The sequence below is a fragment of the Musca autumnalis genome, unplaced genomic scaffold (genome assembly GCF_047663935.1).
Source record: "Musca autumnalis isolate F117 unplaced genomic scaffold, ASM4766393v1 scaffold_3, whole genome shotgun sequence".
Classification (NCBI taxonomy): domain Eukaryota; kingdom Metazoa; phylum Arthropoda; class Insecta; order Diptera; family Muscidae; genus Musca; species Musca autumnalis.
The window spans coordinates 140,481,789-140,508,037 of record NW_027411866.1 but is presented as its reverse complement, the minus strand read 5'-3'; the positions used below and the strand labels follow the sequence as shown (position 1 = coordinate 140,508,037).

The 26,249-nt window shown below is 38.8% G+C and overlaps 2 protein-coding genes across 2 annotated transcripts; one reads left to right on the top strand and one right to left on the bottom strand.

Moving 5' to 3' along the window:
- Positions 1-123: 123 nt before the first annotated feature.
- On the bottom strand, positions 124-25,242 carry htk (AT-rich interaction domain hat-trick). The gene is made up of 5 exons (XM_073974562.1): positions 24,794-25,242; positions 22,768-24,541; positions 7,571-13,192; positions 7,340-7,492; positions 124-794 (listed from the first exon to the last, which is right to left on the bottom strand). Exons 1-5 carry the CDS (start codon positions 24,797-24,799, stop codon positions 607-609), a joined length of 7,743 nt encoding a protein of 2,580 aa, XP_073830663.1. The 5' UTR covers positions 24,800-25,242; the 3' UTR covers positions 124-606.
- On the top strand, positions 14,541-20,757 carry shop (sulfite oxidase). Its single transcript, XM_073974563.1, has 3 exons — positions 14,541-14,711; positions 18,816-19,815; positions 19,872-20,757. Exons 2-3 carry the CDS (start codon positions 18,825-18,827, stop codon positions 20,678-20,680), a joined length of 1,800 nt encoding a protein of 599 aa, XP_073830664.1. The 5' UTR covers positions 14,541-14,711; positions 18,816-18,824; the 3' UTR covers positions 20,681-20,757.
- Positions 25,243-26,249: the final 1,007 nt, after the last annotated feature.

The following is a 26,249-nucleotide window of genomic DNA, read 5'->3' as shown; positions in this document are numbered from 1 at the left end:
ATTTTGGCAGAATCTTAATTTTTTACCGAAAAAATAATGTTTACAAAATTTTGTGTGTTTTTTACATTACTACATACATACATACATAAATATATGATGTGTGTACTTGGAGTATTGGTTGTTTTTATTATACTAAAATCTGAATTTCATTCTGCCCAAAAAATGATTGGTTAGTGGTAAATACATTTCTTTATGTTTTGAACATTAACAATGTATGTTGTGTACGTACAAAAAAGTTATACATGAAATTCGATTTCGAATTGTTTTCTTCGAAAATACTCTTACAATTAAAGGGTTTGTCCCAATTTACATTGGGCGAGTTTACTTGCGGCAATTGTCATATTGTAGGAGAGAGAGGTGAGGCATATGGTAACCCTTTACCTCTCAGCACCCTCTCTCACCTACAAATTGACAATTGCCGCAAGTAAACTCGCCTAATGTAAATTGGGACTTATTTAATTAATAGATGATAATCAAATTGCAACGTTGTTTCATCTTCCATTTACATATACAATTGTGTGTAAAGTGAGGCTGAGCGAGGGAGTAAGGCAGGTGGTGGATTGGGATGTATTGTCACACCTTACTGGTCAACGACAGCAACAGCACTTATGTGCCCACCTTCATTTGTTGTTGATTTTGCATTAGCTGTTTCTTCTCACGTTCTCGTCGACGTAGCTTCTTACGTCTTCTATCAATACTGGCTAAATCACTTTTAATAATGTTGTATGTCTTCCGTAAATCTTGTATTTGTTTCAATAGTATCGCAATACATTGATCAGAACTAAGGGATGGATCTGAAAAAGTGCAAGGGAAAGATATACAATATATTATAGAATAACATTAAAAATATGTTTTTTCATATAAAATGTAAATACATATATAAGTGTGGAATAGAAATAACACACTCTTCATAAAACCACCTATGCTGAGGGTACTTTATTATGTCAACGACATATTTTTATATACGATACGAGTGTTTTTATAATTAAAATAAATTAATCAAATAAATAATCGTTAAAATCGCCTAGCATACCGCCTGATTTCATCGCTTCTGAAAACTGCACTTTCATCAATCATGGGAAAGCTAACTGGCCTAGACTTAAGCTGAAACACATACAACGTTTGTGTCGTTTTGGCGTTTTCACACTGTTGGGCATGATGCCGAAAAATTCAAATTCATTTGAAATATATGCCGACAAACAGATAAACGCTGGACTTTGGTATCGGCGTCGCCCTGTTATTGTTGTTTTTTTCTCGACGCCCAACACAAAACTTTACTCAAACGTTGTATGTGTTTTCAGCTTTACAAAGTTCAGAAAGGACGTTCCAAGATATCACCACTGCTGCAGCCGCTCACCATATAGTTGCTGATTGAATGCCCTAAGTGAGCTTGATGAGCTTCGTCGTACCAATCCCAACCGTGACCCCATAGTCAGGATAATCAACAAATAAGAAAGTATCAGTCAGCTGTGCTGACGGAGATATACCCTCAGCCTCTGACCAAAAAATACACATAGCCCAGAAAGTCTGCGTTCACCTTACTACTTTTTAAAAATGATGCTAAAACTTTAATAAAAAGGTAAATGAGATCAGTTGTTCTTTCATAAATATGTTAGTGGCACACTTTAGTACAAAAATAAAAAGAAAAATTCCAGGAAATATATTATTTTTGCGAAGATAACGGTAAAAAAGTGTTGCAACTGCTAAATTAGAGCCCCAAAAAGTATGCGTTCACTTTGTATGTTGCAATAATACTGTTAGTTTTTTTTTTAAGTTTTATCCCATTTTTAATCAATATTGTCACAACTGGTCATTCTGAGAGGTCGTTTGCACACTTAACTTAAAAAAGTAAAGTATTTTAAGAATGGAAAACAAAGGCAAAGAAATTAGCATCGATAAAAGGAAAATTCTAGGTAAATTATGGAAAATGCTGTCGAAATATTGGCGAAACTGTAGGTAGAACATATTAGTCTATACATAGAGTGATAATTAACTATAAACAAACCGGAATTTTTACGTCAAAACCCAGATCTGGGCATTATATAGGAGCCAAAACCTTACAATCTCAGCAGTATGCTTTGAAACGTTGTGTTGTTGCAACCAAAATTTCGTAGCTAAACCAAGTTCTTCTGCATTTTTGGTTCAAATTGCGCTTCATGATGTTTAGGTAACAATACTTGTCCATTGTCGATTCAATAAATACAAGTTGGTCCACTCCAGAAGCTGCTACACACCCCCAAACCAAAACAGCACCCTCGCCATTTTTTACAGTGTAAATCAAGATTTTGTTTTTCAAGCACTGTTCGAGCTTTCTCCAAACAGTTTGAAGTCCTTTCATTGCAAACATATAGAACATGGTTTCGTCCGAAAATATGACTTGATTGCTGAATACTTTTTTTGGAGGCCATTTTCAAATTTTCAACAATTTTCGAAGTAATTATCGGACTGTTTGTTTTAACTATAGGTGTGTACGATAACTTTCCCAGCAATAATTACTCAGTCAGTTCCAGCAACCTCTCTCAGTGAATTTTACTCTCTCAAGCAAGAAAAATTGCAGAAAGTTATCGAACAGCATTTTGCAAAAACTTGCAAGAAAGTCAGCTGTTTCCGAAAATGTATGAAATTTGTTTTTGTTTCTTTTGATATTTCAAACCAAACGGAACAAAAACATAAATTTTAAAATTGCACTTTACTTATTTAATGCTTTAATCCTATCCACAACGCTTTAGAATCTAAAAAAATGTGCAATCGTGAAATTTTCTTGGTCGAAAATGTTAACATTTCGATTTGTTTACATTGAACATGTGATTAAAAGTCAGCTGATCAGACTTGCAAATTTTTGCGGGACAAATTTTCCCAGCAAAAATTTGCAAGTTCTCAGTCACAAAACTCTCCAAAAATCTCTCCAGACTCGCTCTCTTTTGCTGGATAATTTTGTTATCGAACAGCATTCAGCAAAAATTTGTACGAATTTGTACAAATTATTGGGTTATCGTACACACCTTATATTAGTTATGTTACGCTCCTCCCGTTCTGATAATATTTTTGACCGTCCAAAACTGAGCTTTGACCGTCCAGATCTGGGCTTTGACTTCAAAATTCCGATTTGTTTATAGTTAATTATCACTCTATGTATAGACTAATATGTTCTACCTACAGTTCGCCAATATTTCGATAGCTTTTTCCATAATTTACCTAGAATTTTCCTTTTATCGATGCCAATTTCTTTGCCCTTGTTTTCCATTCTTAAAATACTTTACTTTTTTAAGTTAAGTGTGCAAACGACCTCAAAGAATGACCAGTTGTGACAATATTGATTAAAAATGGGAGAAAACTGCAAAAAAAATTCAAAAAAACTAAAGATATTATTGCAACATACAAAGTGAACGCAGAGTTTATGGGGCTCTAATCTAGCAGTTGTAACACTTTTTTACCGTTATCTTCGTAATAATAATATATTTTCTGGAATTTTTCTTTTTATTTTTGTAGTAAAGAGTGCCAATAACATATTTATGAAAGAAAAACTGTTCTCATTTACCTATTTATTAAAGTTTTAGCATCGTTTTTGAAAAGTAGTAAGGTGAACGCAGACTTTCTGGGCTATGTGTATATTGATTTTGTATCACGAGTTTGCTTTATATACGTGAAATTTGTGGGACTATACCAAATTATTGAAATTACCAAATTTTTTTTTTAGGAAGCAGATTTAGTTTAGGTTTGTAGGACATTTTTGAAAAAAAAAAGTTTGAGAGTTATATTTCACACTAGCCATTTTAGTGTGCGCCGTCATGGTTTCCATTTATTTATTTATTCTTGGTAATTTCAAAGTCCGAAGGCCACATATAAGAAATTACAATCTACAATAAACAATGAAACAAAATATAGCATAAATTTCCTTATTAAAAAATAGGGATATAGATTAATATCCACGATAGGAATAAAAACAGGCCATGACTAATAACACATCTATATTTCACTAACTGATAACTTGCAATTAATCAACCATTATCTCAGGAAGTATGGATTTATTCCGGAAAACATGTTATCGTTTTAAAGGGGGACGCTAGGACAATATACTGAACAAATTTCAACAGGATCCGCGAGGAGCTATTAAACTTTACTTCTTCCGAATTTTGTGTGGGAGGTACCCGAAGGAGTGGGCCGATATAGCCCATATTCGAACCCGATCTATACTTGGAAGGAGCTATACGATATGCAAAGTTTGGACCAAATCGATTGCTTCCTTCGAGAGTTATCGTTCACACCATTTCATAGAAAACTTTTGAACTTTTGTAGCTGAAGGAGTGAACCGATATGGCCTATCTTCGAACTTAAACTAAGTTTAGGCAAAATATTACGAAATACAAAATTTGGTTCGAATCGGTTAATGCGTTCGAGAGTTATCGTGCGCACCAGCCAGACAGAAGGAACGACATGGCTAAATCGACTCAAAATTGTCTGAAACTAACTTCGTCCAAACATACTTGGTATCTAAAACCGTTATTTCGATGAGGCACATTTTTGGTCGTATCAAAGTGTATGTACCCTCGTTAGCATAAATGCTGAGAGTATAATTATTGGATGAATGTCAGTTGTACGTGGAATTCAGGAACAGGAAGTTCAAGCCCCATAGAGCGAGTTCGACAAAGTGTGGTGATATCCATGGAACTGTTTAATCTCTATCTCTACTGTATTCCACCCCCTTCAGATGGCTTTGAGATCGCGGTTGATTGTACGATTTTGACAACAACAGGTACCTTCTCAGATATTATTTGTGAAAGGCTGAACTCTTATTTGAACGATCTTACCATATACAAACATCCGCCACTAAATCTACGGTTGCTCTATTCACCACATGGACGGCAGAGGTGAGCGGGTTCTTTCGTACCGGATTGACCCGAAACCATTGTGTTTCGGCCAGCGGCTGCCAACCCAGCAAAAAACCTATGCTTATAAAACAGCTACAACAGCAGAGTTAGATGTCATGGTCGATGGCAGCAAAATTCCTACCACCAACTACGCCAAGACATTCGACAGCATGTTCATGTCATCCGCGCATGCCAAAGCTATCTGCCACAAGCTGAGATGTTGGAACAAGGTCCTCAGTACCCTAGCCGACAGCACTTAGGGTGTAGATAAAGAAATCTTGTTGACCACATATAACGCGATAGGTCGGTCTGTGGTAAGCTATGCGGCGCCAATGTGCAACATAATGGAAACATTTGCAAACTTGTCAGAATGCCGCCCTGTGAACTTCAACAGGGCGCCTCCTCATGACTTCAGTGGACTATCTTCAACGGTTCTACCAGTACATCAACATAATGGCATGCTTTCGTTGGAATACCTGCTCTGGTGTTACCATGACAGCCATTACCATGACAGCCAATCACCATATGGTGGACAGGACTCCCCATTCAGGCATGTCAGGAGGGAACTTCATGATCTAGAACGAGAGGTCCAACGTTACCAGGGAGAAAATCTTGATCAACAAGTCATAAACCGCTATCGTGTGAATGCTGTCCTCGGATAACATCCCCCATCTATCGGATCTGAGAAGCGTCAGCTACCACGAAAAACCGGAGTAGTTTTGGTACAACTACGCTCGGGATGGTACAGTCGCCTAAATTACTATAGGGCAAGGTTCGATAACACGGTGCAAAATATCTCCCGTACGACACACGGTACCTTATCAACTGCCCTGCAAACTTACTCAACTTAATCCATTAGCTTGGTGGCTATAACCCTTCGAAGCAGCCACATTTCTAGAACTGGAGATAGTCCCAAAGCCAGATTAAGCAGAAAAGCGAACATACAAACTATAATAAATATACTGTTACAACAACAACCTACGTGCGTACCCTCCTAATGTCAACGACATCCCAGCAAAATGTGCGATGACAAATCATGAGTTCAATCATGGGTGCAAGTGACATGACATCGATGAAAATTCGACACACGCTTTCACGAATTCATTGTCATGGCATTTTGCACCAGTTCATTTTCAAGGCATTTTGCACCAGTTCATTGTCATGGCATTTTGTACCAGGGGGGTTACTCTGTATTGCGATGCGTTTGGTATTTTGTTAGCGCAAGATATTTGCGTTAGCGCACGTTTTGACATATGCTTTTGTATCACAGATTGCGGCGGTGCCAGAAAGGAAAATGGAACAAAAATACTTGTGAAAGGAGATACGAAATCGTATTAGATACGCATTTAATTTCCTTTCGCATCGCATTTTTCTAACGCATCGCAATAGAGAGTAACCCCCCAGTTCGTTGTCATGGCATCTTGCACCAGTTCATTGTCAAGGCATTTTGCACCAGTTCATTGTCATGGTATTTTGTTCTTTGTGATGACATTTTGCAACAATACATTATAGCTTTGTTCCAGAACGAAAAAGCTTTGGAAATTTTTACGACTTTTACACATTTTACCCGAAAACCCGTACACAAGAAAGGTGTAAAATGTTCAATTCACTTTAAACCAAAAGGGCGCTGAAAGACGCTCTCTTTAAAAACTTTTTACTCGACAAATTTGAGCGTGTAAAAAATAGTAACATGGGTGCCGGCGTCTGATTGGCTGGTACATCATATTCAACTTGGTATTTCTATTGGAGTTTTGTCGTCAAATGGCTCGTATTCATATGTCCGTGGCATTGGTTCATCCTTTTGACATGGCCCAGCCAACGCAGCTCGGTGTCGATCGGCGGGTACAGCCCATGGTTTATAGACCGGGTCTCTTTTAAACATATTTTTAATTCCACAAAATGAAACAGGTTTCCAAACGCAAAATATATTTTTCTTTTTGTTTTATAACAATTGGCCACTATTGATCACTTTTATGTGACTTTTATTTTCATTTAAACAATTACTTTTGCAAGTAAACAATTATTCGGGTACATGACTATTTGATCAATTATTGTACGGATACTTATCAATTTATTTAAACTCATGACAATGTTATGACGAAGATTGGATCTTTCACGACTTCAATTTCACTCATAAAAATTCAATGAAAAGGATCGGATGTTTCACGACTTCCATTGCACACATGAAAATTCAATGAAAAGGATCGGATCTTTCACGACTCCAGTCGAACTCATGACAATTCGATGAAAAGGATCGGATTTTTCACGACTCCATTCCAACTCATGATAATTCGATGTAAAAGATCGGATCTTTCACGATTTCATTTGAACTCATGCAAAAGAACCAGTGAAATCATGATTTCACATGGAAGCACTTCCATTTAATTTTGCTGGGATATTTTTACCGGTACGAGTTTTTTTCTAATTACAATAAGTAAAAAAAACATTAACGTATAAAATCCATTTCTTACCTAATTGCACCAGGAAGTTGTATGGACACGGTTTGGAACCTGATGATGATGAACCTTGCTGTGTCTGGGATTGTTGTTGTAAACTATGTCTAGATGATGTGTGTGCGCTTCGTTGAGAAATATTATCTGAATTGTCATCGCTATCAGAACCAGCTGCAAAGGAAGAAAGAGGAAAACCAAGTTATTTACCAATAAAAATCTGAAACGGAAATTATCAAAGCACATCCTTACCTGTTTTATTTTTGTTTATTGTCATAGCTCGACGTCGTTTGGATTGTTGTTGAAGATGTTGCTGCTGCTGCTGTTGTTGGTGGTGTTGTTGATCAAGTGATAACGAACCACTATTGTGGCCATCACCCTGTTTTCGTGTACGCCTACGTTTTTGTGGTGATACACCACTATCAAGATCCACATCCTTTTTGATATCTTCACTGGATTCATCTTCTTGACTACCAGAATCATTGGGAGAACTGTTGACATTAGCAGCGCTTGAAATAGCCGTTGATCCCATATTCGAAGATTCTGTTGGTGTGACTTTGTTACCACTGCTTAACACTGAAAAGTCTTTGTCACCGCCGCCGCCCACCATGGGATCCGGTAATAAAGATGTTGCTGTACGCTCTTGAGAATCTTCACGTCCTGCTATAACTGAAGCCGGACTTCCCGGTATGGTCTCCTCACATCGTAATTGATTAATGGAATCATTGTGGGTGTCTGTTATATTGGAGGTAATGTCCATGGTGGAGGGTATATTGCTGCTCGTCGTACTACTACTTGTGGAGGTGGTGATGATATTTTCACCCCTGCTTGTTGGATTCGTTGTGGAACTACTACCTGGTTTCGGAATATCAATTAAAGGTTTAAGACCATCATCAGGCCGTAATTCTGTACGAGGATCTAAATAAAAACCTGAAGAAGAAGCCGGAGGACCAGGAGATGCTGTAATAGGATGAAATCCACCAGCTGATTTTGTAGCCGTTAACGGTATACTGCCGGATGTTAAAATGGGTTTTATTATTTGCGGTACAATGGGCCGAATGGTGGTGGAATTTTCAAATGATTTCGTTGTGGCTACAAATGCGGTGGGACCACCACCACTTTGGACGGGTGTAATAAGACTTTGCATGGGACTTGATACGGTTGCTGTGGATGATGGTATAATAGGTGTGGGTTTGGGTATATTTCCACTGAGAGAGGATGGTGTGGTAACATGAGATGCTGGCTGTGTTTGTGGCACTTGTTTTTGTGGTGTGTGTTTGGGGGTTTGTAAAGCAGCTGCAGCAGCTTGAGCAGCTGCCATAACAGAGGGTACCGCCGAGGAGGCAACCACTACAGAGGCTGGTATATCTGGCAAATCTATGGGCACACCAGCACTTGATGCTGAAACTACGCCACTACCTGCGCTACTAATTCTTATGGTCTGATTGGTTTTTTGTGGGGTTGATATGGCGACATTTGCTGGACCTGTATTGCTAATATTTGCGTTGGCTTCGGTACCCCCGACTTGTGCGTTATTTTGCAAGTGTATTGCACTGGACATAACCACTACACTTTTTTGTATGGTTGGTGGGGATGTGGTTGTCACGCCACTACTTGATTGTGGATTGGTTTGTATAACCGGTTTAAGGGTGCCACCGGGATATACAACGGTTCCACTTCCGGTTTTGTTTACCAGTAAACTTGATGAAGCCACTATATTGACAATATTGGTGGGATTTGATGCAATAGTTGGCGTAATTGTGGCCCTTGTCGCTGTAATGGCTGTTACAGCTTTAATGGGTATTGGTGCAGGAATGTCATGTTGTGCAGCATAAGCAATTTTCGTGGGTATCATTGCTGATTCCAGTTTAATGGGTAATGTATTGCTGCTGCTAACAATAGTTGCCATTGTTGTTGTTGTTGTTGATTTAGATGACAACGAAGTAGACTCTTCTGTCCTGGGCAGTAAAACCGGACTAGGTTTTTGTTCAACTGGTGTTGTGGACGTCGATTGTGGTTGTGGAGCTGCAGTCTCATCGACCACATCTTCAATAACCAAACGTCTTTCGGAGTCTGTACTGTCGTTACTATCTTCGGAAAAGGTTTCAGGGTTTGTAGTCGACAAAGGTGTGGTAGGTGTTACAGGATGGCTAGTAACGGGTGTTCGCCTTTGAATGGCACATTCCAATTTTTGTATGGTTTCCGAGAGCTGATTTTTGGTACCTCCCATAGATTCGAGTATACCCATTTTCGGTTCTGGCGAGGTAAGTGGTGTTCGCTTGTTGGCCAAGAAATTTGTAAGAGGTCCACTTAGCAGAGTTGCACAGACTTGTCCAGACGATGTTAAATCTGTATTGATTTTCAATGGTTCACTTAGGAGTATAGATGATGTACTGGGGAAATTACTGGAAGGTTGTGACAACACATCCAAATTGCTTTTAGTTGGTGGTGGTGGTATTGTGGAAAGACCCGTGAGACTGGTACTAATAATAGAGTCCTTGGTTTGGTCCTTAGTTTCTGATGGTGTGCTCTCTTTTTCTTTCCTTGATTCTTCTTGTTTCTTATTCTCTTCTTCCTCTTTCTTTTGGGAAATGGCTTTCAAGACTTTGTCAGCAATGGATGAGGTTGAAGGTTTAGTTTCCAGTTTGGAAACATCCAAATCAAACACACCACCTGTTGCTGAAAGCAATACCTTGGCATTCTCAAGTTCGAATTTATTTTCCCGACCACTGCTACCAGCTCCAAAGGATAATTCGAAAACACTTCTGGTTTCAATAAAAGGACTTCCTACTTGAGGCTTGGCAGTGGTATTGGTACTAGTACTGGGCGGTGTGGTAAGTTTGGGCGATTGCGTTGCTTGGGAAATTGATGTTGATGTGGTTGAACCACTTGCTGTTGTTGTTGTTGCAGTTGACGAAGATGACTGTGGAGGAGGGGGTGTTTGTAGCAGAGGTGGTGCTGCTTTTAAATTTGTTCCCGAAACTGATCCGACGGTAATCATTTTTGTTGGTGTACTTTCATTTGGATTATTTGGTACAATGACCTGTGGCGACTGAGGTGTTTGCAAAGCATCCGTTAGAGCTCTTGTGGTTTCTTGAACAGTTTGAGCCAATTCTTTGTTCAAATCATTAATATTCAAATTGAAGCTTGGAGATTTGCGTAAAGCATCAAAAACAGATGTTGTATCTGTAGAACTGTGTTTTTGTGGTATTGATATGACTGGAGCCAGTAATGACGACGCACTTGAGGCTGGTGTAATCAATTGTGCTGTGGTTTTGGGCAAAGCAGGGGCATGCATTATTGTTGTACCACCGCCAATCGTCTTGCTGATTGCACTTGTTTGAGTCTTAACAATTGTTGTTGTTGGACCCACCGCGGTCATGGAGGAATGATGTACAAGTTTTGCATCCTGCACCAGGGGACTGGGATTGGTGGGTGGTTTATCTTCCAACTTCAAGAGTTTGGATTTTTCAATAACCGATTCCTTCATGGGTGAACCACGTTTTTTACTTTTCACTATGGTCGCCATGGGATTTTGTGCCAATGACATATGGTGTTCCGTGGTTTTGGCTGAAGAAACCTTCAAGCGTTGTGCCGCTGAGCTAGTGTTAGTAGTTCCAGTTCCAAATCCAGCGGATGCTGTAGATGACGAAGAAGCAGCCAATGATGCAGTTAAAGAGCTACCCAAGTTGGCTGTAATTACTGATGAGCTACTGGCGCTGCTACCTGCAGTTACCATTGGTGATTTACGTATTTCAAATTCAAATGGTTCGGTGTCTTTAAATTCATAAATATCAGGTGATGGTGGCTTATTTACAGCCATGACATTGCCCGATTTCTGTTCCTTTACCACGGCACTGACATAGGAAGTAGTCGAGGAGGATGAGGTTGAATTTGATGGTGACGATGTCGAATTGGAGGATGATGAAGTTCCACTTATATCCAATTTACTCATATCGGGTAAAAATCTTGAGCCCGATGAAGATGAAGTGGCCGAGGAAGAGGATGACGATGTTGAGGAAGATGTAGACGATGTTGAAGATGGTGAACATGCTGCTGGGGGCTCCACTTTTAAGATTTCTTTGTGGACATTTGGCTCAATGAACTTCTTAATTGTGTGGACAGACATTTGACTTTCAGTTAGAGAAGATGATTTCTTGGGAGTTTCAACTTTCTTTGCAAATGAAGTTTCCAATTTCTTTACAGCAGATAAGGGCTTCTCCACAATAACCGAGGCATATTTATTGGGAGTGGATGAGGGAGTTATTGACGATGTTGCCGAGGTGGGGAACCGTGTGGGTTGTATTAATGTAGATTTCGTTTCAGAACCAATCGTTGTGGCTATCAATGATTTCTTTTCTTCGTCCTTGATGGGTGTGCTTTCCTTTTTCAATTCCATTTCTATTTTCATGGATGATATGGAAGGTTTTATTTCTTCCTTAATGGTTATTTTCGCTTTTGAGGCTTCATTCCTTTTCTCAGACTCTCGTTCCTTTATGATTTTCTCTACCACACGATTTCCGCCTGGGGGAAATGTTGGGGCCTTGACGGTTGATTTGTCCGCCGACTTTTCAGCATGGATTAGCTGTTGGAATTTCTTACGCATATTTTCCAGTTGTGTGGTTTTATCGGAAGATTGTGACTCATCATCACCAAATGAATCCGTCTCCGAAGACATCTCTGTTGAAGATCTCTTATTAGGTTCCTCCTTGGTTTCTGATTTCAATTCTTCTTTGATGATTACCGATGAGGCTGCAGAGGTTGTTGAAGATTTTGAATCAAATTCTGATTTTTCAGTTTTTATTTTACCCAAAGGCAGGTCCTTTGATTCGTTTTTGATATCTGTAGAATCCTCCATTTCGTTGGAAGATTTAATTGTTTCAAAACCTTTGAGTTCTGAACGTATCTGTGACAGATCATAATCTCTTCCCTTGCGTGGTGTATTTGTTTTACTAGAAGAAGGCATTTCATCTTCCTCCTCTTCGTCTTCATCATTATCGTCGCTTTCTGATTGACTATTTGGTGCTGACACAGACATTTTAGACTTCCCAGGAGATTTCCTGGATTTAAGTGATTCTTTCATATTGCGATTGGGAGGTTTAACCGGTTCATCTGAATCAGTATCTGAATCATCTTCTGTGGCCATGGATACATCTGAAACATTTGCCGATGTCCTTCTAATATTACCCTGCATTTGACGTTGTGGACGTTTTTTCAAAGCCGATGAAGTGGCTGGTGATTTGGTGCGACTAGAATTCGATGCCACCGATGATGGAGTGGTCGATCGTGGTGGCATTGAATCACTACGTCCCCTACCGCGTTTAGCAGCCGCTGTTGGTGTTTTTGCTCCTGCTCCGCCTGATACTGATACACTTTGCTGTTGATTACTACTGGAAGCTGATGATGATGATGTTGAACCAGTATTTCCTCCACCTCCTCCCCCTCCCCCACCGCTCGGTCCACCACTTGTTGTTGAGGCGAATGAAGATGCAGTTGGTGGTTTTGGTGGATTCTCTTTTGTCTTTTCATTACTATTCGATGAACGTCCTCCTCCCTTAAATTTCGAACCTTTTGTAAGATTTTCAGCTATACGTTCTCTTGGTACCCATTCATCATAACGATTATTCCATCCAGTGTAATGTACCAAATACATGGGGGTATTACGTTGTAAGGTTATTTCAAGTACCTTGGCCTCATATGTGACCTTCTTCTCGTGATAATACACCTTCAATTTGTCACCTGTTTCTACAACAAAATCTCCAGTATCAATTTTTTCAACAACAATTTCATCTTTACGTCGTTTGTTACGTTTATCATCACTTTGTGATGATTGTTTACGTTGAGATTTGTCTTTTTTGGCTGAAACATTCGAACCTAGAAAAGCGATTGATACATTCATTATTCGGAAAATATCGAAATTACTTGTTTTTTTTTACAAATTAATTTAAAAAATGTATAAATAAATTAATTGCCTTTAAGCAAAAATATTTTTAAGTTGTTGTTGTTATAGCTGCATATGATGCTGGGTTAGCAGCCGGTACAAAAGAACCCGCTGCCGTGTCATCTAGAGTAATTTTATGAAACTGCTAGTGGGGAACTCGATCTAAGAAGGCATATTTTAATGAAATTTCTTTCATAAAACTACTCTAGTACGGAGCGGGACCTACATACCAAATTACATTGGAATTAAAAAAAAAAAACAACACATTCAGTTGGTGATCTTTATGCAGTTTCAATAAAATCGGCGCTGTCGAAAGCACAATAGTGGGGAAGCTGCCCCTGTTGTTTTATTCTACACAGTTAACACTTATGTAAATGCATTAAGAAGATTTTTCTCAATAAGGCGGAATTTACCTTGTGTACCCTCCTTATCAACATAACATATGTTCATATAAAAACGCCGTTGTTAAAAGAAATCAGCGAAATATTGTACTGTCGTTATGACTTAACGACTACTTTTTTTTGGTTGTTAACTTAACAATCATTTTCGGTAATTAACGACAAAATTTACCGACAAAAATCGGTAAAATTGGTATACAGAATAGCACTTAACGAAAATTGTCGTTAACTATCGACATTTGTCGTTAATTCTGTCGTTAAGGAGTTACAGAATCGCACTACTGGACTCAACAATCTTGTACATCTTCTGTAGTATGCCACGGCAGTGGATTCTTTCGTACCAGATTGACCCAAAACCATAGTGTTTCGGGAAGTGGCTGCCAACCCAAAATCAAACATATGCTTCTACGTAGGTTTCATGCTGAAACAACAACAAGTACATCTTCGAAATTGTTGTACATTTTGAACAAATACTACGATCTTCCAAATTTTGGCCCACAGTGGGTACTTCGGTCGAGACTCATGGTGCGCACCAGTTGTTGTTGTTGTTATAGCTGCATATGATGCTGGGTTATCAGCCGGTACAAAAGAACCCGCTGGCGTGCCATCTAGAGTATTTTTATGATATTGCTAGTGGGGAACTCGATCTAAGAAGGCATATTTTAATGACATTTCTTTCATAAAACTACTCTAGTACGGACTGGGACCTACATGCCAAATTACATTGGAATTAAAAAAACTACACATTCAGTTTTTATATGGTTGATGGCTTAGTTTAAAAGCTTTTCTTTTAGCATGTACATTATGCCCCCCATTCTACATCCACATAAAGCTTTTTGTGGTTTCATTTCACATTTCGCTTTGTATGACAATTATCATCTTCAGTCTATATGTTGACATTTGTAAATACACTAACACCGCAGAACCACTACACAACAATAACAAAAGGGGAATAAAGTTGCCGACAGTCTGATTGATCATTTTAATAAAAAGTAAAAAGTGAAACTAACAGAAGTAAATAAGTTTATTAAGAGAAAACAAAGTCTGAATAGAGGTAATAACGAACAACTCAATGGATAATAAATAAATTCCATAAAAAAAATCCAGCAAACGTTTTCAATAGTAATAAATAATCTTAAAAATATGTTTCCATAATGAAACATTTTCCTTCTCAAAAGTTTTCCAAAATTCAACGCAATCACAAGGCAGTATTTTGGAATTTCTTATCTGCTATTCGGCGATTTAAATTCAAGAGAGGTCAACTAACATTGCAAATTAGGTGCTGATATGATAGCACAGCATGTTCATTGGTCGTTGTATAGCACGCGCATCTACAAAATAATTATGCCAATACTCTATATAAAAATCGTGGTAGCATGTTAATTAATTAACGAAAATTGATTGATGGAATTCGTATATTTTCGTTCAAAGATTATTAAAAAATTTCCATTTTTTCGCAACAGATATATAAACTGGTTTCAAAGACCATACTTTTTAGGCAATACAAATTAATTTTATAATTTCTCAAAAATAGGAACTTTACAAAGAAAACGGGGCATAACTTTTTCTTTTAAAAGTTCAATCAACTCTAAAGATGTTAACTAATAGAGCCAACAAATACGCCAGTACAACACATCTAAATTTGGGATGGAAAGAATCGTGTAGTCACTGGAGTAAAGCCATTTAATTAAAACGGACAAAAACATGTATTCTGCCTGAAGATATCTATTCGCAAAATGTCCCATCATATTGTCAAAGACATTAACGCATTATACCATTACGCTTAAGCTGGAAAGTCGAGTCATTTTTGGTCATTTTTCAATATTTTTCCGAAAAATTACAGTTTCACAAGACCGAAACTGCCTGAAGGAGTGTTTTATTCGTTTGCGTTGTACAAAAGAGTTCTTAACCAATGTCTTGGCTACAAATCTTGTCTTAGCATTGGATCGAAAACAAAAATATGACCAAACCAAACAAAATATGAATTTTCTACATTTTCGTGTTTTTTACCATGAAAACAAAGTTTTTTCTGAGTAATATTTTCAGGGAAATTGTAGCCCGAGACAACAGCTACAACTTTATTTTCAAAAATAAGTTAAAATTTCAAATAGTTTACGAAGCTCAATTTTCACCGTAGTCGTATGGTCTAGTGGATTTTTTGCTCGGTACAATTTCAAGAATCAGAAAGTCGAGGATCTTATTAAGATGTTTTCTTCTATTGGTTGGTTGATGTTCTGCTAAGGCCTTGTACGTGCAAAGCGGCCAAGCTGGCCATTGAAGATAGCTGTGTGTTCTGTATAAGCTAAATAGTTCATCATATTTTCTTATCAAGTCCCTTAAAAGTTAAATTGACCCTAAAGTCCGTTCTAATATTAACATAACCGAGTTATACCCTCAGCCTGTGTGAATTGAAACTTTAATCTATTACCAAAATTGAATTAAATGCCGGCTACGTAACCAAAATACTTTTCACCAATAATTATGTATTAAAGAGTTTCAGATCCAAAGTTTGGACCAAATCGGCTGCTCCGTTCAAGATTATCGTACGTAACATTCTATTACTTTTTTTGCACTTTTAAGGGTAAGCTACCGGAAGGAGTGGACCAATATGGCTCTTCTTTGAACTTAAACTAAGTTTGGATGGAAAAATTTGGACCGAATCGGCTGATCCTTTCGAGAGTTATCGTGTGCCCCATGCACTACACATGGTGCCGTAGGGCTTTTTACAGAATTCAGGCATTTGCTCAGGAAGTATGGATTTGCCATTGAAAAAAATTGTAGCGTCGTAATGGGGGCAATGAATACAAATGTTTGCATAAAGAATCAACGCTATCCGAGAGAAGATCCTTAATTGAACCTTTCCGAAATTTTGTGTAGGAGGTATCGGAAGGAGTGGACCGATACAGTCCACATTGGGAAATTATCTATGTCTGGAAGAAATTTCGCGATTTGCATGGTATGGATCAAATCGGTTACTCTCTTCAAGAGTTATCGCGCACAATTTTTCCGAACATTTTCCAACTTTTGTGGAGGAGTTGCCTGAAGGAGTGGTCCGATATAGCTCATCTTCGAACTTGAACTAAGTTTGGACAAAATATTACGAATGCCAAATTTTGGACCAAATCGGTTGATCCGTTCGAGAGTTATCGTGCGCTCCAGCCAGCCAGACAGACGGACGGACATTGTTAAATCGACTCCAAATTGTCTGAAACGGATTTCGTTCAAACATACTTGGGGTCTAAAACCATTATTTTGCCCGTATGAAAATGTATATACCCTCGTTAGCATAAATGCTGAGGGTATAATAAAAACGATCGCTTGTGGTGACGACGTGGTCACAATGATCAACGGGAAGTTCCTCATGCGATGAACTCTATTCAAACTATCGATATGGACACACAACAGTGATCTTGGAGTGAACCCAACAAAGACAGAGCACGCCAACTCACCCACCTCAACTCTCTATAGAGGTATATACCGATGGTTCCAAGATGTTATCTGGAACAGAAGCAGGCGTCTACAGCGATAACTTCACCTTACGGCTCTCATACAGGTTGAACGAATATTGTATTGTCTTTCAGGTGGAGATCTTTGCAAGCAAAAAAGCTACAGAACTGATAGACAACATGGAAAGGGACATAGTTGGATCGTTGGCGATCTACGTGGATAGTCAGCGGCCCATAAACCACTCAGTTGCCATTCTATGAAGTCTAAAAACCGCTCGATACCTTGTGTTTATTTCCGATCTATTACGGAAGCAACCTATATGCCACCTTTATGTCACTTCATGCGGCAGTTCAACATGGATTTTGTGATAAGGTTAGTCAGATCTGGTAAGGTATCCAAGGCAATCTGATCAGTCTTCCTTCAATTAAAAAATCTGACAAACAATTATCTTGAAAAAGGAATGTCATGGAACATTCTAATAGAGGTCTAATAGCTCCATATCCATGCAATAATTCCATTGGAAAGAGGTGGGGACTGAGACCATTGGATTTTCTATAGTACGACCAATTTTTAGGTATGGTTATGTGGTGTGGTGGGATGCTTTGAGCAAAACGTAGTATCTCTCTAAACAACGTCCACAGAGAGGCAGCACCGGTGACATGAGCTCCGACATTCGACAGCATGTTCATGTCGTTCGCGCATGCCACAGCTATCTGCGATAAGCTGAGATGTAGAAATAAGAAAACTTATATAACGAGATAGTTCGGTCTGTGGTAAGCTATGTGGCAACAGTTTGACCCGCAAATATAAGTGCAAACCTGTCAGAATGCCGCCCTGCGAACTGCAAGAGGGTGCCTCATTTCTTCAGTGGACCTTCTGCATGAGGAAACAAAGGAGAACAAAATGGCATGCTTTCGTTGCAGTACTTGCTCGGGTGTTATTATATTGTGGATAGGATCCCCACCCAGGCATGTCAAGAGGGATCCTCATGATCTAGGAAGCCTATCAAGCAAATTTAAATATCATACACACGGATGCAGTTGCAGGATGCCATAAACGAATGTGTGAATGCGGTCCTCGGAGAACTTACCCCATAAATTGCAGCTGAGGAGAGTCTGCTGCCACTACGCTCTTGATGGTGCAGCCGTTCAGCAAGGATGGATGACATCGTGCAAAACATCTGCTGCCCCGCCAAACCTCCTACTCAATTAACTCCAGTATATCTGAACCTCCTACTCAATTAACTCCAGTATATCTGACACATTTGAAGAGCTGGAGATAGACCCAGAGGCAGATTAAGCAAGAAAAATAACATATAAAATACTGTTACAACAACACCGGTAGTGCAGAAACTGGCAGCCAAGAGCACACTCCTGTTCAAGGAGTTATGTGAAGATAAAGAAGAAACGGAGACAATCGAACACTTATCGACCACAAGATCCAATCTCTGACAACCTTCTGTCAAACCTCTCTAAACAAAAATCGTTACCTTTTTACCGTCTTTCTGAATACTTCTGTCATTTCTTCCTTTCGTTCACAATTATCTATTTTCTTCGACTTCACTTTTCAGCAATCTATTAGGGTAAACACAATGGACCACAAGGTCTCCAAAGTGAAGTAGCTGTTTATAACAATCTCATAGAAGCGTTTTTGAATCTAACCTAGTCCCCTAAAAAAACAAGTGACTAATTTATCATATTTTTACTTTTAGATTATTACAATGAGCTTCCTAATAAAAGCTACACACAATATAAGAAATGCATATAAACCTGGTTTAAGATGTTTATCTTCGGGTTTATGCAATACCTCACTTTACAACAATCACAATAATGGCCAACAAAAACAACAATATAGGTATGCATCTGGTAATGCAAAACCTGCGAAAAATCAAACAGCCGTTTATACCCTTTTTACATTGGGTGGCATAACACTGGGCTATTTGTTTTTCGATAATTTGGAAAAACTAAAACTGGCAGCTATGCAAAAATCAAATAAGACAGAAAAAACAGCAGCAGCTACAACAATTCAAACACAAAATTCCAATCAGAATGCGGGTGATGATGACGAAGAAACCTATAAGCAATGGCATTCTACGGAACGTAAAGATTTGCCAACATTCAAATTGGAAGATGTACAAAAACACAATAGCCTGGAGAAAGGTATTTGGGTAACCTATGGTATCGGTGTATATGATATTACCGATTTCATACCAAAACATCCGGGTAGTGATAAAATTATGTTGGGTGCCGGTAGTGCCATTGATCCGTTTTGGGCAATTTATCAACAACACAATACAAAGGAGATTTTAACTCTACTGGAATCTTATCGTATTGGTAACATTTCACCAGAAGATGAAGTATCTACCGAAGATATGGGTTCACCATGGGCCCATGAACCCAAAAGGCATCCTTTATTAAAACCTGCCTCTGAAAGGCCTTTTAATGCTGAACCTCCGTTGACAATATTAGCCGATAATTTCTATACACCCAATGAATTCTTCTACGTAAGAAATCATTTGCCAGTGCCAGTTATTGATGTAAAGACCTATGAATTGGAAGTAGAAGTTGAAACAGATAAAGCAGGAGCTAACAAAAATCAAAAGGTTCTGAGTTTTGATGATATCAAAGCATTGCCTAAGCACAGCGTTACCGCAGCCATAATGTGTGGTGGTAATAGACGTTCCGAAATGACAGAAGTTAAGAGTGTTAAAGGTAAGAGATTATCATTAAGAAAATGAGAAGAAAATTAATAGTATGTTCTATTACAGGTCTCTCTTGGGGTGCTGGAGCCGTTGGTAATGCCAAATGGTCTGGAGCCCGTTTGCGTGATGTCTTATTAGCCATGGGTGTACAGCCAAATGAAAATCTTCACGTGATCCTAGAAGGAGCTGATTTAGATCCCACTTCAAATCCATATGGTGCTTCCATACCTCTCTCCAAAGCTTTGGATGAAAGAGGTGATGTTATTTTAGCCTATGAAATGAATGATAAACCTCTAAATCGTGATCATGGCTACCCAATACGCGTCATAGTACCCGGAACTGTGGGTGCACGCAATGTCAAATGGCTAACACGTATTGTTGTTGCTGATCATGAATCCAATTCACACTGGCAACAAAACGATTATAAAGGTTTCAGTCCCAGCACTGATTGGGATACCGTGGATTTCACAAAATCACCAGCTATTCAAGCAATGCCTGTAACATCGGCGATTTGCACCCCACTGCCAGGAGAAAAAGTAAAAGTTACTGCAGATGGTTTTGTTGAAGTGCGTGGTTATGCCTGGTCTGGTGGTGGCCGTCGTATTGTACGCGTTGACTTGACAGCAGACAAGGGTAAATCATGGCATGTAGCTGCGTTAGAGCAAGAAAACGAACCTGATGGACGTCACTATGGTTGGTCTTTGTGGACAGCTCGTATACCCGTTGATGCCAAACTCAAAGGACAGGAGGTAGAAATTTGGTCAAAGGCTGTCGATTCAGCTTACAATGTCCAACCAGAATCATTTGCAAATATTTGGAATTTAAGAGGTGTCCTCTCAAATGCCTATCATCGTGTTAAAGTTTTGTTGAATTAATGTTCATAAAATTAATATTTTATGCAACAACTTGATTCCGAATATGACTGAAAATAAAAATACATCTACTGAAAGAACACTTGAGTTTTATCTATTAAAATAGTATTGCAAAACTAACAACTATAGGAGTGCTATCCCACGACAGTGGATTTTTTGTACCAGATTGGCCTAAAACAAAAAGGGGGAACTTTAAGCGTAACAGAAGCGTATAGTATACGTTTTGCACTGCCAATGAGGATGATCCTACCAGAATTACCCGCGGTTTCCCTTGGGTCAGACCATTTCCTCAATCCGCAGACAGCTATATTTCATCGCCTCTGAATGCCGCACTTTCATCAATCATGTAAAGTTAATTGGCCTAATTTCAGATAATTCACTAACAACCGCTTCAGAGATCTGCTCAACCCTTCAGATGTTCGGGTAGCAGAAAAGACGTGGTCGAATAGCTGAAATGAGACCAAATTTCTCAGGGGAGCCGACGGGATTTGCAAATGAGCGAGATAGGCTTAGTTGAGCAAACCCAGGAAGCGGACACTGGAAGTTAACAGGTTGTTCGGTTAGCATAAGCGGAACGAAAAGTTGCAACTTTGGGACCGGCATAAGTGAATTGTGGGCAACGGTTGAGTCACTCTCGAACCATGGAAAAAAGGAAGTCATGACATCTCCCTGACTGATCCGAAATGTTGCTCAACAGTACTAGGCCGCATTAGATCTCTTTCTGCCGAGCTGGAAACACAACAATTCACAATGGATGATGTTGCGAATGTCATAACGAACGCTAAATCACCCAAAGCTTTGGGCCCTGATGGAATCTCCATGGTGATGCTGAAACATCCTGATAATCCGGGAGTCGAGTATCTCACCAAAGCCATCAACTTGTTGCTGGCCACCCACATCTTTCCCGAAGTCTGGAAAACGGGCAGGGTGGTCCTGCCTGCAAAGGAGACCCGTACTGTAGCTGGACTGAAGACGGTTAAAAATACTAAAAGAACAACCGTGTTTTCCTTATTGCAAAACCAGCAACTATAGGAATTGAGGGTGTTTAATATTGGCAAATATAATTTGCTAATATTTAATAAAAGAAAAACACTGCAAAAACGTTTATTTGTGACAGACTGTCTTTTGTACTTTATTTGTTTTTTCTTATGACAACAATGACGTTGCCATCAGGTTTTACTTTGTTTTTATGTTGATGATGTTACCATCAGTTTATGCTAATAACGATCAGCTGCAATTTATGGTCATGTTGAATCAGCTGTCGTTGATTCAACAGAGGGCTTTAACGTATGGGGAACGAAGTTGTGCCACAACGGAACGTTATTGCCTTTGAAGTTACCACACACTGTCTGAAATTGTTAATGAATGTTGGTTTAGGGTTAATATAATAATAATTGTTTCACAAACATCCCAGATGGGACAGGGGAGACTTCTCTCATATCAATGAGTGCACCCCGATTCATATTAGCTCAATGATATGGAACCTACTGTTTATTGCCAAGTCCGAACGGCGTGTCCTAAGAACACCACTTGTAGAGAAGTTTTACATGGCTGAAATACTCATGAAATGTCGCCAACATCACTGAGGGGTATTTTGCCACCGTTGAAAATTTGGTGTTGCCTGGCCTGGAAATCGAACCCACGACCTTTAGGGTGCAAGGCGGGTGTGCATACCATTGCACCACGGTGGTACCCTAGGGTTGGTTTAGTGTTAGGTACTGCCAAACTGGAACAGTCTGGGCTGTAAAACAATACGTTACCCGACTGACAATTTCATTAAGGTGAGCAACGCTGACACAAGCTATCGAAATTCGGATGCACTGTTTTTCTTTAACTTCCCTATTGCACCATTCTGTTCAATACAGACCTATCCCGCACTAAATCCTTCGAGCTTACAAGTAGTTCAAATGCTAGACACGTTATCCGACTCATTTTTCATGTAGGCAATTGCATCAAAGTGACTACAATTCTGAAAAAATTAACAAATTTATTCCCCTATCTCTATTTTGTGGTATTTGTCCTTAAATAAAATAATGTAACGAACGTTCATTTTGAGCGTTTAAAAAAATAATATTTATTTCATAACTTACCCGAGGGCGATGAATCTCTTGTAGCATGTCCCGATGAATCTTTCGAACTACCACTATCCTTTTCTTTATCTTTTTCCTTTTCTTTCTCCGTCTCAACTTTATCGCGTTCTTTTTCACGCTCCTTCTCTTTTTCTTTATTGTTTTCTTCAGCTTTGTCCTTGTTCGCTGCACTGGAAGCAGCAGCGGCTTTTATTTTAGACAGTGGAACATCTCCATCATCTTTTAAATTCTTTTCATCATATTTTTCTACCATGCCCTTGACTTTACTACCAGCAGCAGCAATGCCACTACTGGATCCAGCTGTTGAAGATCCACCCAAAGATGATTTACGTTTCGATTTATTTGTATTATCCTGGCTACTAGATTCGCTGGTATTTTCTGATTCTTCAGTAATTGAAACATTGGTATTGGACGTCGATAGGGATGCGGTGTTTGCAGCAGCCGCAGCTGATGTTGAAGCTGCGCTGGATGTCGAATTAGTTGCCAATTTACTAATTGGCATGGATGATTCTCTCTGAGTTTCTTGGGGTTTTGGTGAAGCAACTGAATTAGCCCGTACTAAACTGCGACCTTTACTGCGATTGGAATTACGTGGTGACATTAGCATGGAACAACCCAATTTACGATGAAATTCTCCATAGGGTTGGAGAAATTTCTTATAGGCCTGTTTAACCAAATTGGTAATGCTAACGGTGACTGGCTGAAAGCCCAAACGTACCGCAATCGATTTCCATTGATTTTGAGCTGTGACACGATTATAACCTCCTCGTTTTTGCACCGCACGAAAAAGGCGATATAAATCAACATCTTTATTTTGTATTGATGGTACTTTATTCAATGGCGTACCACGATCATCCATGTATTTATATAATTGGGCAACAAAACGATCTTTCTCTTCACGTGGTTCGTCATCTGAAGAATCTGAATCAATCTCATCTTCATTTTCACTTGATGTATTACTTAGGGCAAATAAGGCATCCCGTTCCCAATGTGGCGGTAGTACATCACTATCAAGGTATTCTAAAGCTGCCTGGATTGCAGGGCCATCTTGTTTGGCAGCTGCTTCCCTGGTAAAACCAGTTGCTTCCTTTTTCGGTACCGTATAATAACGCCCATCTTTAAACGAACGCACCAAATATTCATCTTTAACACGAATCCGCACTGTAGCTTGAGCTGTGGGAGCAACTACTAAACCTGGAAACCACTTCTCTTTGTCTTTTTTCTTTGATTCCGTCTCCACACATACAACTTTGCCTATATGTTCCTCTTTTTCATTCACAACCTCTTTAGCATCACTTTCATCATCTTCATCTGAACTGCCATCATTCATGTGTCCACGTCTGCGACCACGTCTACCTCCAACAACAGGATTACCAAAATGTTCTGGGTGGGTGAGAGGCAATTGGTCCAGTGTTTCACTTTCATTAAAATGACGACCACTTTTCAAGCACAAAGCGGTGCGTCTTAGCGTCGTTATATCGCCATCATCAAAAACTACTGTATATTGGGAACAATCTTGAATTTTTGTAACTGTTGCCTCCACGTAATCTTTGCGATCGGGGTGGCGTACTTCAACAACAGCTCCCACCCTAAGCTGTCCAGGCGTTGCTTTAATGTCATCATCGGAAACTACTCCAGAACCAAGGCCCTGTTTATAGGCAACCTTGACTTTGATGTTGCGAACAACTTCGCTAACTTTGGCTTCACAAAAGGCGCCTTTGTATTTGGCACTGACTTCCGTGCCCACTTGTAAATAGGGAGGATCGTCCACTTGCTAGAATAACAGAGATGCATATTAGAATAGTTTATGATAAGGTTATGTGTTATGTGGAGTAGTGAGCAGTCAACGTAAAAGAAAACACCTTACAGACAGACGCTTATTTTTTCTACAACAAGAAGCTAACAAACTAAAAGGCATCGCTTTGGGAGGGCAATTGTCTGGAGTTTTCTGGCGTACGCATACACACACTCATTCACACAGAGGAGGTTACAAGAGTCCCCCAAAATATACAGATGATAAACTTACCTGCATTTTCTGAAGAAAATAACGTTCAAAACTTAAATTATCGCTTACAAACGCCACTTTTGCAACAATTTATTAAACATTTCCCCAAAAAAGTAAGTTTTTCTTTGGTGAAATTCGAAGAGTTTAGGATTTTCTTTCAATATTGTTTCCTTTCCTTTTTCTATCAGTTCGTCAGTTCTGTGTAGCTTTTTTACATACACATACACAACTTATTGCTGTCGAACCTGCTTACACAAATATTCTTAATTTCCCGATAAAAATGTAAATGTAAATTTTCAATTTCCTTTATATTTGTTTCTTTTGCATAATGATAAATTTGTCTGGCCCATGAATTGAGGAAAACTTCTGGATTTTGGCGCACACAAATAAACGATTTTCACTTTTCTCTGGCACCAAGAATACAGTTGACATTTGCGTCGTTCAATAGGGATCTGTACATTGTTTTTTGTAACATCAAATCAGCAATGGAAATTTTAGTAGTATACTACTTTTTCAGTACCAAAATAGGTTACAAATAGAGATGACGATACTTGAAAAAATTTTGGAATTCACACGTACAATTATTTATTTATTTATTTTGAACATATTTTATAAATTAATTTATAAAATGTACTAATTAAGGCGCCGGGTTACCAAGACCATATGCGCACGATATAAAAACACACGTACAATTTTTCGGTAAAAGTAAAGGCCTGCCTACATAAGCTGCCTCGCCTGCTTACCTTGCTTGCTTCTGATAAAAGAATAAAAAAGAAAAGGGCAACCCAGTCTGAAATTTGCTTGGCCTTCTTTATTCTATTATTTTTATTATGTCAGAAATAAAGTAGGAAAGCAAGGCAACCAGGCAAGGCAGCTTATGTACGCAGGCCTTAAAAGCCTTATCTCTGTTCCTTTACGTGCAAGAATCTTCAAGTTTTACCACTTTTACTCGGAAAGCGTTCCTTTACTTCTGACACCATACAATTCATATGGGAGCAGTTTACATCTTTTACTACTTTTGCGGGTTTTACCATTTCCAAAAGTAAAGGAACAGAGTACTTTTTATGCCAAGTTAACACTTGCGCTCCAAAATCCACTGGATTTCATGAAATCCTGAAATACACCCCGGTGTTTACACTTATTTTTTGTTGATTTCAAACATATCACAATGATCAAGGTAGATGCAGCTGATTGAACATTAATTTTCAAAACAAGTTGTTGTAAATTGAATTAAACATCAGAAATATACGACAATATAGAACTTTACAACTTTATTTGGAAAATTATCGTAAAATTATCTATATATCATATTAATTGTGTATAGTACCAAAAAAAAAAAAAAAAAATAAAAAAATAAATAATGATTTTATCGTTAAGACATCATAACAATAAATTTTGATAGATAAAAGTTGCGCTCAGAACCTGCAAAATATTAGTACTTGCAGTAGTTTTCCAGTTTAGAGCTAAAAATGCGTTC

What these genes read in the sequence shown, in the direction of transcription:
- shop (XM_073974563.1), top strand. Translation starts at nt 18,825, where the DNA reads ATGAGCTTCCTAATAAAAGCTACACACAATATAAGAAATGCATATAAA. An exon ending in AGAAGTTAAGAGTGTTAAAG is followed by an intron (nt 19,816 to 19,871) that starts GTAAGAGATTAT and finishes GTTCTATTACAG; the next exon opens with GTCTCTCTTGGGGTGCTGGA.
- htk (XM_073974562.1), bottom strand. An exon ending in AAGAGATTCATCGCCCTCGG is followed by an intron (nt 13,193 to 22,767) that starts GTAAGTTATGAA and finishes TCGCTTTTCTAG; the next exon opens with GTTCGAATGTTTCAGCCAAA. An exon ending in AATAAACAAAAATAAAACAG is followed by an intron (nt 7,493 to 7,570) that starts GTAAGGATGTGC and finishes CTTCCTTTGCAG; the next exon opens with CTGGTTCTGATAGCGATGAC.